At 36.5% G+C, this 13,919-nt stretch overlaps 1 protein-coding gene across 2 annotated transcripts; it reads left to right on the top strand.

Moving 5' to 3' along the window:
- The first annotated feature begins 2,988 nt into the window (after positions 1 to 2,988).
- Positions 2,989 to 13,919, top strand: LOC103928716 (suppressor of RPS4-RLD 1). 2 transcript variants are annotated; one of them, XM_048571338.1, is made up of 25 exons: positions 2,990 to 3,243; positions 3,361 to 3,470; positions 4,162 to 4,380; positions 4,453 to 4,820; positions 4,941 to 4,985; positions 5,207 to 5,308; positions 5,398 to 5,478; positions 5,657 to 5,723; positions 6,241 to 6,341; positions 6,461 to 6,568; positions 6,924 to 6,994; positions 7,103 to 7,159; positions 7,663 to 7,771; positions 7,851 to 7,931; positions 8,330 to 8,416; positions 9,300 to 9,506; positions 10,347 to 10,684; positions 10,855 to 10,941; positions 11,027 to 11,126; positions 11,324 to 11,415; positions 11,499 to 11,537; positions 11,649 to 11,739; positions 12,688 to 12,785; positions 12,885 to 13,194; positions 13,645 to 13,919. In XM_048571338.1, exons 1-24 carry the CDS (start codon positions 3,122 to 3,124, stop codon positions 13,171 to 13,173), a joined length of 3,069 nt encoding a protein of 1,022 aa, XP_048427295.1. In that variant the 5' UTR covers positions 2,990 to 3,121; the 3' UTR covers positions 13,174 to 13,194; positions 13,645 to 13,919. The 2 variants fall into 2 exon arrangements, with proteins under 2 accessions (XP_009336068.2, XP_048427295.1); XM_009337793.3 differs by having other exon boundaries at positions 2,989 to 3,243; positions 4,162 to 4,820.

Below are 13,919 nucleotides of genomic sequence, written 5' to 3'. Positions count from 1 at the left end.
CTGCAATTCACAGTCATGATAGTTTGATAAACTGGACGAGAGTGATGCCGCTGTGATGGTATTCGGAAAATGATTTTTGCACTCATGTTTACTTTTGTATATTGATTCTCTTTTGATTTGTTGAATCTAATATATGAATTTTTATGCACTCTTTTAAAATCCTAATTGAATATTCATGGATTTTCACTCTTCTAAAATTCCTCCAAATTCCGATTGAATACCACGTCTAAATTTAGGAATAAACATTTTGGTGTGCATGCAAGGCTAATTCCGCACGGTCTTGTGTTCTAACTTTTCACGTTGCAATGAGCAATCGGTTTTCCAAGCTAAACACAAAATGTGTCGTGTTTGAATATTTTCTATAATGATCAATACGACTAAATGATCACAAAAGAAATCTTGACTGTCAGTGTAATCAAACACTCATAAACTTATCGTGTCCCGTTTATAGTGTTTCCCTTTTTTCGGCGGCCTAAGCACATAGACTCATCATTTCACTCTTATAAAATTCATCAATTTTTCGAGATGAATTAATTCGACACTTGAATGTTGTAGTTCGTTAAAAAGAACCAACGTAAGATTAAGTGCATGGACATGGAAGTTGTTTTGTTTCAAGATTGACATACCAAACTGATACTAATAGTCACGTGGTTTCTTCAACTTTTGTATGTGGTGCCAATGTGGTAGGTATTCCATGTGAACCACCGGCCCACCGCCTTCAAAGTTTTCAGGAAAATACAAGACACTGTCACACCACCAACCCCAACAAAACAAACAAGTAGTTGATACTAATTTGACGGGTATTAATTCCACTGATTTATTTCTCGACACATGTTACAAGTGGCACCATGCCCACTGTTTATTTCTTTTCCTCTAAAAACATAGAATGAGGATCCTTTGCAGATCTTCTTTGTGAAGATATTGGGATCTTGGGGATTTTCAAATTGTATCCGTTTATCGTATATCGTGCGGTTATAAATTATTTTAAATTAAATATGAATCCTATATGACAAAAATTGGCCGCACGATATACGATGAGTGGAGATGATTTGAGAATCTCCAAGATCCTCATGAAAAGGGTCCGGAGAGGATCCTCCTGGAAAAACATAAACCTTCTCACAAATTAAAGAATTAGATTGTTTTATATTATCAATTGATCTTCTGGTGGAATTTTTATTTTTTTTATTGTATCAAAATATATTGTCTTGCGTGTAAAGTTCAATGACTATACGTGTTACACATCACTTAGTATGTGTTGTTCACATATTAGGCTTAAAAATTTGTCATACGTGAGGAGACGTATGAACAGTATCATTCTCACACATCACACCAGGAAAATAAAGAACCTTGCAAGTTACATGGGCTTATAAGAGTTAGATTACTACCTATGTTGCTAGACTATTTCTCATATTATTAATTAATTTTATATTAGAACCTCAACTTTTTAAAATTAATTAATGGATCGAATGATTGTTATTGGAATGTATAACTTAAGTTATACCGTTATAGTCTAACAACGCAAGTCTCACATGGCAATTATTTAAAAAATACAAGCATATAACATTTAGGAAGGACTAAAACGAAAATGATGTTAAGTTTTATGTACTAAACATGTTAGTAAAGAAAAATGTATTTGACTTGGGCCTTATAGTGGTGCGGTGAAGGTGTGGGTGGTGGCACTGGCAATGGTGGTAGAGAGCGGTGGTATGGAAATGGTGGTGCCCGTGGAGGTGATGGTGGCTCAGACGGTGAAGTTGGTTGTGTCTAAGGTGGTAGTAGGCTAAGCAAGTCATCACATATGATACAATGAGCGGGGTTTGGTGGTGCGAGTCTAAATGCTACAATGTTGGTGGGGGTGGCGTTGGTGGTGGTGGTGGTGAGGGTAGTGATTAATATGAATGAATTTGATTATAAGCACAAAGTTTTGTGAATCTGTCATAAACTATTTTGAGGAGTACCAAGTATTATTATTTCTTAATGTGGTTTGATTTAAATTAGGTTATCTATTTTCATTTATGACAAAAAACTCCAACTTTGCTCAACATTAATGCTAATCCAAATACTTGTTTGGATGTAAGTGGTAAATTGCTCAGATAGTTAGAGCGTTCCTTTTCAACCCATGGCGTCTCAGGTTCAGACTATTCCCTTAATATAAGTTAAAGTAGTTATATCATTTGTATTAAAAAAAATTATTTGAATTATCCGAAGTATTTTGAGAGAGGAGATACTGGAAACTTAGGGAAACCAACAACTTGAGAAACGGAGAAAACTCGAAGACGACAAGGGAGAAAGTAGATGCGTGTTTATGTTTTCAGCAAGTTTTAGAGCTCCGGTCTAAAAAATATCGGCCTTTTGGAGTGGATAGACTAGCGGTGTTGATTGTGTAAAATAGACTGGACTATTTAATTAATTTGGCGACCTATTTTTTATATAAGTACCAAACACTCATGTTTGTATTAATTAATCATATCCCATCCTTTATATGAGTATATCTTTGCACGGGAACTTATAACTCAAGTGATAAGGATGTTTTTTTTTTTCTTAGTACAACGATATATTTTACATTAAGGGGAAATAGTTCGGCTAAGCCACACAATTGACAACATAATTTGATGTTGAATTTTTCATCAACGAGATTTGAACCTAATGTCTCTCACTTACAAGTGAAGAGGAATACCACTAGACTGTAGTAGTGACTGACAAGTGATAAAGATGCCGCTTGCAACGTGTTCCTAAATGGGCCTGAATAGCACATTCCAAAGAACAAACGAACCCAATTCAAAGTCCGGCCCAGCCGACATGGAGAGGTTTGGTTTTGGATTGTTGCCGTACAAAATGTCAAACAAAGTGCTAAAGCTCAACCAATCACGTCAAATTTCGAAACACGTGCGAATCGGACGTGTAGGCACGCAAGCCCATCTAGTTATGATTCGCCCCATTCTCAGTTTTCGACTCTCAGCTTTTTCCTATTACCAACTTTACCCCTATCCCTCTTTAACCCCCACCTCACCACTTTCCTCTTGCTTGAGCCGTTGAAGCGAAGAAAGGAACACACATCAAACACACACAGAAAACGCGAGACTTCCCGCGACATCCCGATCCCTCACTCCGGCGACTCAGAATGGCTGCCGCCGTCGCCGAGAGGGCGGAGCTCGCCAAGCTCTGCACCTCACGTGACTGGTCCAAGGCCATCCGAGTCATCGACTCCCTCCTCTCCCAGTCTTCTTCCATCCAAGACATCTGGTCCGCCGCGCTCTCCATCTCTCTCACTTGCTTGTTCGATTCTTGCTGATCTTCCATTTGTTAAATGAATTGTGTTCTGATCGATTTTGCGTGGCTCTGAATGTTGGTGTATTGCAGCAACAGAGCATTCTGTTACAGCCAATTGGAGCTCCACAAGCACGTGGTTAAGGACTGTGATAGGGCGCTTCAGCTGGACCCTGCGCTTCTTCAAGCTTACATCCTCAAAGGTTTTTCTCCGATCATTTTCGTCGAATTCCTGCTCTTATTTGACTTGGAATGTTAATTTCGTTTTCTTTAAATTTGATATAATTGGAGTAATTAGCTGATAATTATAGCTTCCATTATGAAACTGTTAAGCTACTCGTAATTAGAGGTCTTGGATTAGATTTTAGGTCATCTTAATTTGAATTTTAGGTGTTACCAGAATATGTGATTGAGTGGTTAGTTGATGCCGAGTTAAAAGTGCCAAAAATTTGTGAGCATGATATTAAGGAATCACAAGTGCATTATTTAGATGACTTGCGGTGGTGTTGATTGTATCGGTCCTTGTTTTACCAGATTTTTTTTGGTATGATCTAGAAGTTCCTTAACGATGATTTAATGAAGGTTCTGTGTGAGAATTATAAATTAAATTTTATGTATTTTTAATAGTTGGTTATTCCAATAAGTAGGAGCTTACTCCCCGACATTATATACGAAAGTACATTTAAGAGAATGTACACTTTTTCGCATAATTAATATACACGCATACACACTGAAACAGGACAGTTAATTTTGTTACAATTATGTTGCTCTTTGTGATGCATGCATAATGGTGCACTCTTGGTGTGCACTTAGTCGATTGTTTTATGATTCGACATGAAGTACTCTTGGGGCTCAGGCATCTTTGCGATCTTAGAATTGGTTTTTGTCCTATAGGCCGTGCATTTTCTGCTTTGGGAAGGAAAGAGGATGCTTTTTTGGTTTGGGAGCAAGGCTATGAACATGCCTTGCGTCAGTGTGCAGATCTGAAGCAGTTGCTAGAACTGGGAGAGCTTTTAACAATTGCAAAGACGGACAAAAGTAATGGAGATGATAACCAAGCAAAAGAGTCAGCATCATCTAAACTTGTGTCCGAAGCAAGCCCGCATATTAATGGTAAATCTGGTGATACTTATAAGAATCACAATAAATTGAGTGGTGAATCAAAATTATGCTGTGAATCAACAGTTACCTCCGCGGTCCATAGCAAGGTTAATGGAAATGGAAATTTTGTCGCATCCAATGGAATTGGTGATAAAGCCCGAGGGAGTAAGAAGTTTGATAGCCAAATGAATGGGAATCATGATATTAATGATAAATTACATTCTGAATCATGCAATGATTTAAGTGATACATACAGTAAGTTACCTATGATTTGTAGCAAATCAAGTGATTTAACAGAAACTCCTCCCACACCCCCTAAACTAAGTACTAAATCTGATATACGCCATGAAATTGGTGAGGAGTCCAAGAGAAGTAAAAAGTTCTCTGTTGCTAGACTTTCAAAGACCAAGTCAATAAGTGTGGATTTTCGACTATCAAGAGGTATAGCAGAGGTATGTTATAATCCTTTATTTGGTAACAGTTTGTCTGTTTGAGCACAGTTATTGTTTGTGTTGAACTTCCAGCGTTTTAAACCTTATATTCTGTTTAACATATAATGCAACTTTTTAAAGGTTAATGAAGGGAAGTATGCTCATGCCATATCTATGTTTGACAAGGTAAAGCTTCACTCCATGCCAGTCATCCTGAACAGTTTCTGGCAATTTCAGTTTGTCTTCCCATCTATACTTTTCCTTGATTGTCTTCCGCTTCCATTTGTGTTCTTTTCCCTTCTTTGTTTCTTGTTTGTGGATAGGGAACAAGTCTAGAGGGTCATTGTTCTATGGGGCCATTAGCAAGTTTTATGAGCAGTTGCATTTTTGTATAATTATATGCACAGATATTGAAAGAGGATCCTAACTATCCAGAGGCACTAATAGGGAGAGGGACAGCCTATGCATTCCAACGAGAGCTTGATGCTGCAATAGCTGATTTTACAAAGGTATTTGACTAAATAATATCTGACAAAAGAATAAAAATATTTTGGCTTCACCTTCACCTGCAAGTAGTCGATCTGATTATGTTGTTCAGGCCATGGAATCAAATCCATCAGCTTGTGAGGCATGGAAACGGAGAGGACAAGCACGAGCTGCCATGGGAGAATTTGTTGAGGTGTTTATGCTATCTCAGTCTTTCCATGTAGCTGTATCATCTCTGAATTTAACTAATGAATATTTTTTATTGTGGTTGTACACTGTTCCTCCGACTTAATTATTGGTAAAATAATAAGAAAAATTCTTTTGTTATGACACAAGGACTGCCTTGCATATTTGTTTCCTCATGATTCCAGGCTATTGAAGATTTGTCCAAGGCATTAGAGTTTGAACCAAATTCAGCCGACATTTTGCACGAAAGGGGTAACTAGCTCAAACCCCATATCTTTTCATTAATCATCATATCTCAGGACTCAGTTTCAAAGGCTATAACATAATGCTTTCATCTTTTATATGAACAAAATGAAATTGTATTACAGGAATTTCAGTATTTCGTTTTGTCTTTCCTGATGCAATAAGTGCTGTTAGGATGTTAAGAATGACGCAGGCAAACAATTTTCTAGAGAGATTGATAGTCTAATAGCTGTACAAGCTTGATATTGAAGTTTGTGAGGTCTTTAATTATATTAAATGAAAATTTATATGCAAGTGACAGAGACTATTGCATGATAACCTCAGTACTATGAGTAACAAATGAAACTTATATGATAACCTAAACTTATATGATAATTTCAATACTATAACACAATAGCTGATAGAACTACACATATTGGGAAATCTATTCACTGTATTTTTATTAGTAGCCAAAAGAACGAGTTTTTTTTTTTTTTTTAATTTTTTTTATAGACAGATAATGACAGTAGCATTTTACTTTTTGTAGGAATTGCCAACTTCAAGTTCAAGGAATTCTACACTGCCGTTGAAGACCTAACTGCATGCGTGAAACTTGACAAGGATAATGCATCTGCGTACACATATTTGGTGAGTCTTCAAGATTCGGTTTCCTGTTGATTCTTTAGTCTAGTGATTGGTCACACTGGTTTCCCTGTATTATATCTTGTCCTATTGAGTCTTGACTGAACTGAAATTGACTTCCCTAGGGTTTAGCATTGTCCTCTATCGGTGAATATAAAAAAGCTGAGGAGGCACATTTGAAAGCAATTCAACTGGATCCGAAATTTCTTGAAGCATGGTTGCAGCTAACCCAGGTATCCATGGCAAATTATTTTGTTTACCAAGGCTAAATGCATTTCCATTAATGTTTGAGAAAGCTTTGTGTGCGTCTGGTTCATTTCATTGCATATCCTCATTCCAATGGCATCATTCATAGTGAAAGGCAGGGTCCCATGGAATCAATATGGGACAATGTCTCTGTTAGTCAACATGGTACTCATATAATACACTAGAATCTAAGGATAGGCTCATAAGTCATAACTGATGCTTGGTAGCAGTTTATTAGTTCACTCCTATAGAGCCAATAGGACTTGCCATTTCGGATGATACAAATCAAGCAGTTAGAACTTATTACAAATACTGTTCTTCTGGGCATGTTGGTTATTTCAGTTCTATCAAGATACGGCAAACCCAACCAAGGCTTTGGAATGTCTGCAGAAAGCTCTACAAATTGATGGGAGGTGAGCATTTTCTGTCTGAACTAAGCCATTTGTGTTTGTAATGTTCATGTTGACCTTCAGGTGCCTGGTGTTAACACTGGAGATTTTTTCTTTGTCTAAATCTGAAAGGTTTGCCAAAGCATATCATTTGCGTGGACTACTGCTCCATGGGATGGGAGAACACAGGTGCGTTCTACCAAATCATATATTTGGTTTCAATGATTGACATGTAGTCCATTAACCATATTACTACTAATATGTTTGCATGACCTTCTGAAGCATAAATGATTTATGGATATGGATATTACCGTTGTCTTTGATCATATGTAGATGATTTAATAAATTGTGATCATCACTTGCAAGGACGATATGTTTTTTGTGATACAACAATCCACTTAGGCACTACAATAGTCCACAGGCACAATAGCTTTTTCTTGTATAATTATTTATTTGTTTTATTTTATTATTATTTCTTTTTTGTGGTGGGGCACTATACTTTTGGTCTTCTAGTTTCCATACATATTGGGTGTATTAAGTATTATGTTAAGGATGATGACATTTGACCATATTGATAGATGACAAAGTTGCCAGTGTTGCTTGGAGACGCCTGACTAAATTTGTGGTATCTTGTTAGTGAAATCATACCCCTTGAAATAGTCTGTAATTTATTGCTGGATTCTATTGTGCAGCAAGGCTATTAAGGATTTGTCAACTGGTTTGAGCATTGAGAGTGCCAATATTGAGTGCTTGTATTTGCGGGCATCCTGCTACCATGCCCTTGGAGAATATGGACATGCGGTATTAGAAGTTATTTCTTTGATTGGTTAGGAATATCAGCTGCATATTTATTCATGTTTCAGTTATGTACTGGTCACAGGTCAAGGACTACGACGCTGTGCTCGATTTGGAGCTAGACTCAATGGAGAAGTTTGTGTTGCAATGCCTTGCTTTTTATCAGGTTTAATTGATCTGGAATAATATGGCTTATTTGATGTTGATGTTCTTGCACTTGCATTGATATTTTTCTGCTTGTAAGAACTATGCAAGTGCTGATGTGAAAGGAGCCAGACTCATAGCGTGCACTCTGTAACTTTTGGCGTGCGGTTCCATGTTCTAGCATATACCTTGGATGAACCTTTGACACTTTGCTCCATTGCATTTTATTTAGTTATTTCAAATACATTGAATGAAAGTAGTATGAAACAGTAGTATCCCTTTCATGAGTGAAAACGTATACATGATAAATTGCAATACCACACAAGGGGAACTGATGATTGACGATGGCCTTACTTGAACTCAAACTATTCATTGCTTACATGTTAAAACTATAACTTTGTTATTTTGTTTTGTTTCCAGAAAGAGATTGCTCTATACACAGCATCAAGAATCAACAGTGAATTTTGCTGGTTTGATATTGATGGAGATATTGATTCACTTTTCAAGGTATTATCTCTTGAGAATTATATTTGGTCTTGATTCTCAGTTCATTGTGTTAATTTTGCATCTACTTTTTGTCATACCATTTCAGCAGGTGAATGCGTCAATTCTCAAATCAGAAACTTTACAATGTGTGGCACAGTTATACTTCAAATAACATGCATTATTGGCATACTGTAAACAATAACACAAAAGGCATCAAGTATACAATGTCATCGGAGATATATAAAATATACAAAGGAGCTATTCCCTTATCCTAGTCCTTTAAACAACTAATTGTGAAATTGAAGCTGAAATATGAAACTCTCAAGATCGTCTATTTTCCACTGCAAAGAGGCTATAAAGCCAACCATGTTAAAAGTTATTAATTCAAAAAGAACTCAAACTATAACTTTAATGGCATGTTTGGATTAGGGTCTTTAAAGTAACATGGAACTTGGGCTATATTTGGTAGGATGACCTGCAGCAATTAGATAGAGGAAGAAAATAACTAGATCCAGTACATTTGAGAAAACTTCGAGTTTTGAAATGACAACTTTCTAGGTGTCATTTGTAAGTCCTTTTTTTGGTCTCTTTGTGGTGTGCTAGAAGAAGCTTTGTAATGTGCTTGAGTAGGTCATTGGTAGTCTTCTTTTCTTGCATTTTTAACATTTGAGTCTTATGTTGCTTGGAACTTTAAAGTCCTTAATCCAAATGCACTTTAATAGTCATGGTTTTCAAAGAGGACACTAAAAACTTCTTTTTCTTTTGGCTATAAAGTTCAACCATCTTTTCCCAAATAGAGGGTAAAACACAGCCTCTTATAAATCAATATGCAAAAGGAACATTAACCAATTGCTCCAAATTCTCCTACATTATGTTTATTGTTTGTTCAATATCAAATATTCAGGAGTACTGGTGCAAGAGATTGCACCCCAAGAATGTATGCGAAAAGGTCTTTCGACAACCTCCCCTGCGTGAATCTTTGAAGAAGGGAAAGGTTAGAAAGCAAGATTTTCCAGTTACAAAGCAGAAGGCTGCTCTTCTGCAAGCTGCTGATTCAATTGGAAGGAAAATCCAATATGACTGTCCTGGTTTCTTACCAAATCGACGTCAGGTGATTTGATTAACTTTGAAGTTTGTCTACAATTATTGATGAGGCTTCTTAATTGTATTTTTTTTTTCTTTCCATTTTTTCGAGTTTCAACTTTTTATCATTTTAAGTAAACATATTACCTGAGGAATAGTTGCACCTCTAGTTTTTCCCCTAAAATTGAACAACCTGGATCAATTAGATTCATTTGAAGCTGCAGATGTTGCAATGCATTCAAGCCCCATGATATTTCTCCTCTCTCATACCTAGATGCTAAATGGTATATCATCTGTTAAATGTTCAGCTGAAATATTTGCCAAACATTTCACCAGAGGTGCACATCAAGAATTGTTTCACTATTACCTGAAACATCTTGTACGTGACCCATTTTATCCGCCTCATTGTCCCAAACACAAATTGATGAATAGAAGTGACCATGCTTGTGTTGGGTAATTTGAGAATTAACTTTTATATTTGAGCCAGTTTAAAGACAAGAATTAACTTTTCATGTTCCAAATAAGTTTTGAAAAGGGAGCTAAAATCTGTACTTGACTGTGAGAACTGTTAATTTTGACCTATTGTGTTGGTGTAGCCAAGTTAAACTTAACTTGTGCACTTTCCATATTTTTGTAAAGAAGAAAACAAGTAAACTTTTTCTGCATTTTTTTTTATACTTTTTTCAAATGGGTTGTTATTTTACGTTGGGGCTTTTGGCATTCTTCTTTTGACTCATTTTGCGCTTTCAACTCTACATGCATAGGATATAATATATTTCATTGTTTCTTCTAGTTTTCCTTGCCATGAAGTGCTTTGAATTAATCAACCAAAAATTTTATTAAGTTTCTCATATCCTATGTCTACCAGCATCGTATGGCAGGATTGGCTGTTATTGAGGTTGCACAAAAGGTTTCAAAAGCATGGCGTTCCTTCCAAGCGGAGTGGAAATATTCCAATAATAAAAGCACCTTGAAGTTTGGTAAGAGAGGCCGGAGAAGGGAAAGAGTTAATTTGCCCAGCCAGAATAGAGGCGGTGCTGGTTGCAGTACAAGTAGCTCTTCAGAGACATCAACTTCATATGGAATTACAGAAGCTAATTCATCTGCACGGTCTATGATGTCATGGCATGAGGTTTATTCGATAGCTGTCAAATGGCGGCAGATTTCTGAACCGTGTGACCCTGTTGTGTGGATTAACAAGCTAAGGTATTCCATGTGATTGTTATATGTGAATCATTTCCATGCTCAATAGCCACTGGAGATCATTTGTGGATTGAATTTCATTCTGATTTCCATTTGAATGGTTAAATAAGATAGTAAAATATTCTTCTATGTTGTCATCTAATGTGAACCTGGATTTCTTCTACCCAACTCAGTGAAGAGTTTAATGCTGGATTTGGGTCTCATACACCATTGATCCTTGGACAAGCAAAAGTTGTTCGCTACTTCCCAAATTTTGAAAGGTGAAGGTCTATAATGGTTCCATTTTGTATTGAACTGTTCAAACAATTGCCCTCCTCGAATGCTCATCACTTGTCAATGTGGCAGAACATTAGAAGTCGCCAAGGCTATAATGAAGGAAAGGTCATTTGTGTATAATAAGGTCGATAACCTTATTGATTTATCCAGGGATGGGAAATTGCAAGATGTGAGTTCACCAATGCGTTTTTTATACTCTTGTAAATCTTATATTTTGATATGAAGGCTACTCTATCCTTTTCCTAAATGATATTATCACTTTTAATTCATATTTTGTTTGCTTTCTTCTCCATGTATAACCCTCATTGAACAGTCTTTTCTTTCATATGTAAATAGTTGTTCACTAGTATATTTATATTTGTGCAGATTATGCAAGCAAAATCTTGCACTGATTTATACAGAGTGGTTGGTGAGGACTTCTGGTTGTCTACTTGGTGCGATAGTACTGCCTTTGAGGGGTAAGATTGCATATTGTTAAAATTGACGTCCTTACATTTTAATTCCATTTCACACCTAATTTCTGACTGGTTGCTTGTTTCAGGAGGCATCTTGAAGGGACAAGGATTACCCTAGTAAAAATGTAGCTCCTTGTCTTACAACTTTCTGTTTTTCCTTTCTATTTTATTTTTTTTCCATCTTATTTATTTCTTTCCGTTTTTCAATTTCTGGATGCATCAACTGACTATTCCAGGGGGGAGAACAAATATGACTTTGCAATCAGAACACCTTGTACGCCTTCAAGGTGGGATGAATTTGATGCAGAAATGGCGAAGGCATGGGAAGTAAGTTACCCTACACCCTTCTATGCGAGCCAATAAATTTTATTGTATTTCTATCCATACATTTATATATTTGTTTCTGGGGATCCTTGATATGAGCAATACATTTGTATATTTGTATGGAAGAACAGATGCGCAATATGAGACATGAGAAGTATGTCTTACCATCCCCTAGTTTGTATGTATAGCATCTCCGAAGCATTGTGTTGGCCAGTGAAATGCTTGTACCAGATCTTGCATAGAGTATATCTGAATTTGATTTTGCTAATCCTACATCCAATGGATTCCAACCTGAAACCTAGCCTGAGCCATGAAACAAAACATGCTCTGAAGTGTTATTCCTCTCTTACATGTCTGCAAACCTTGTGAACTCTCATTTTTCATATTGTTCAAAACTGATGCCTTCTCAGAATTACCGCAAATCCTTCTTGGATTATGCAGGACTCTAAATCCGAGTAATCCCACATTCCTGATATACTTTTTTCTCATTTCAGACTGCTAACGCTAGGTTAATTAAATATGTAAGCAGAAATATGTGCTCGAGATATACCTTACATTTAGCCACCATATATCATGCTTAAGCAGAACCTTAAGATGCAGTCCCACATTTTACTATTTCTTTCATGGTGAGTCCTGTGGATAGAATGGACTTTATGCTGGTTCCATTGGGCAGATTCTTTTAGCTGGAGGTGCTAAAAAAACGATTTGTTTATACTAATGTTTGTCCTTCACTTGGAGTATCAACAATCCCTGTTGGCATATTTTATTTTTATTTCAAATCGTTTGATTGAACAAATTACTAATGTTTACTCAAAAAAACGATTTGTTTATACTAATGTTTGTCAATCACTTGGAGTATCAACAATCCCTGTTGGCATATTTTATTTTTATTTCAAATCGTTTGATTGAACAAATTACTAATGTTTGCAAGTATTGACTATGTATTGGCAGGCTATATGCAATGCTTATTGCGGTGAAAATTATGGATCTAATGAATTCACCGTGCTTGAAAATGTGAGAGATGCGATTTTAAGGATGACATATTATTGGTATATCATTTAACCTTGTTGCATATATATGGCATGTTTGTCTTTCCAAAAATATATAGATCTAAATAAAGACTACATCCATACGTAATTGTCTTTCAGGTACAATTTTATGCCTCTTTCAAGAGGCTCTGCAGCTGTTGGGTTTGTTGTTATGCTCGGATTATTTCTTGCTGCTAATATGGAGTTCATAGGAAATATCCCACAAGGTTTACAGGTAGATTGGGAAGCCATTCTGAACTCTGATCCGGACTCGTTTGTTAATTCGATGAAGACTTGGTTGTATCCGTGTCTGAAGTCAACGACATCCTGGAAAGATCATCCTGATGTGCAATCAACTCTGGCTACAACCGGTTCAGTTGTTGCTGCTCTGAGCACTTACAATGACTGAGCTTCTAAAAGTCCTGAAGAGGTGAGTTCACTGCATCAGTAGGTCTAATGAGAATATAGTATAGCTCTCTGATTGCTCAAAACTAGGGCTCATTTGGTTTCTAGGATTGAACTGGATTGGACAACCGTTGCAACGTCCACTAGATTTCAAGATAAGCTGAAGGAAGAAATGAAACAAATTGTGGCCAATTTGAAGGTTGGAAATTGATTGCATATTACGGAAATTCATCCCTTCCAATCCCTCCGAAAATGGCGGGATTGTAATATCATTCACTTATAACCTTCAATAATCAATACACCTTAAGAGTTTATGAGTTACCCAATCTAATTCAGTCCAAGGAACCAAACGAGGCCTAATTTATTGTACAGTCTTTAGATATTGGATATCCAAGTATTCAAATGAAGCTCCGACATATAAAATACGCATCATGTGATACGATGTTGTGACTTCCTGAATCTGACTTGGTTGCAGCCGAATATTGTAAGCGGGAAGATTGTTTGTGGTATTCGTCGGAGGGAAACTGAGTCAATTTGAGGCAAGATTTCTGCAAATCTTACACCTGCTTGTATCATTGTAAACATGTGTTGCATGCTGTATGTTTATTTGTTGTACTTGTACAGGCTCCCTTGGATAATAAATTTGTGATTGTTATTCTGTGCTTCTGCATTTGTTATTGTTCATCACAATAAATTTGACCTGCAATTTTAATTCACAATACATACTTGTTATATTATACATTTTCAATA

The sequence above is a fragment of a genome, unplaced genomic scaffold (assembly GCF_019419815.1).
Source record: "Pyrus x bretschneideri cultivar Hongxiangsu unplaced genomic scaffold, Pyrus_bretschneideri_v1 Contig59, whole genome shotgun sequence".
Taxonomy (NCBI): Eukaryota; Viridiplantae; Streptophyta; class Magnoliopsida; order Rosales; family Rosaceae; genus Pyrus; species Pyrus x bretschneideri.
The sequence above is the reverse complement of the archived record's forward strand: the minus strand, read 5'-3'. Positions and strand labels throughout refer to the sequence as shown.

Bases quoted from the DNA above. Each gene is read 5' to 3' on its own strand.
- LOC103928716 (XM_009337793.3), top strand. From the start codon at position 3,122: ATGGCTGCCGCCGTCGCCGAGAGGGCGGAGCTCGCCAAGCTCTGCACC. The intron at 5,479-5,656 runs GTGTTTATGCTA...TCATGATTCCAG, and splicing joins CCATGGGAGAATTTGTTGAG to GCTATTGAAGATTTGTCCAA. The intron at 7,932-8,329 runs GTTTAATTGATC...TTTTGTTTCCAG, and splicing joins AATGCCTTGCTTTTTATCAG to AAAGAGATTGCTCTATACAC.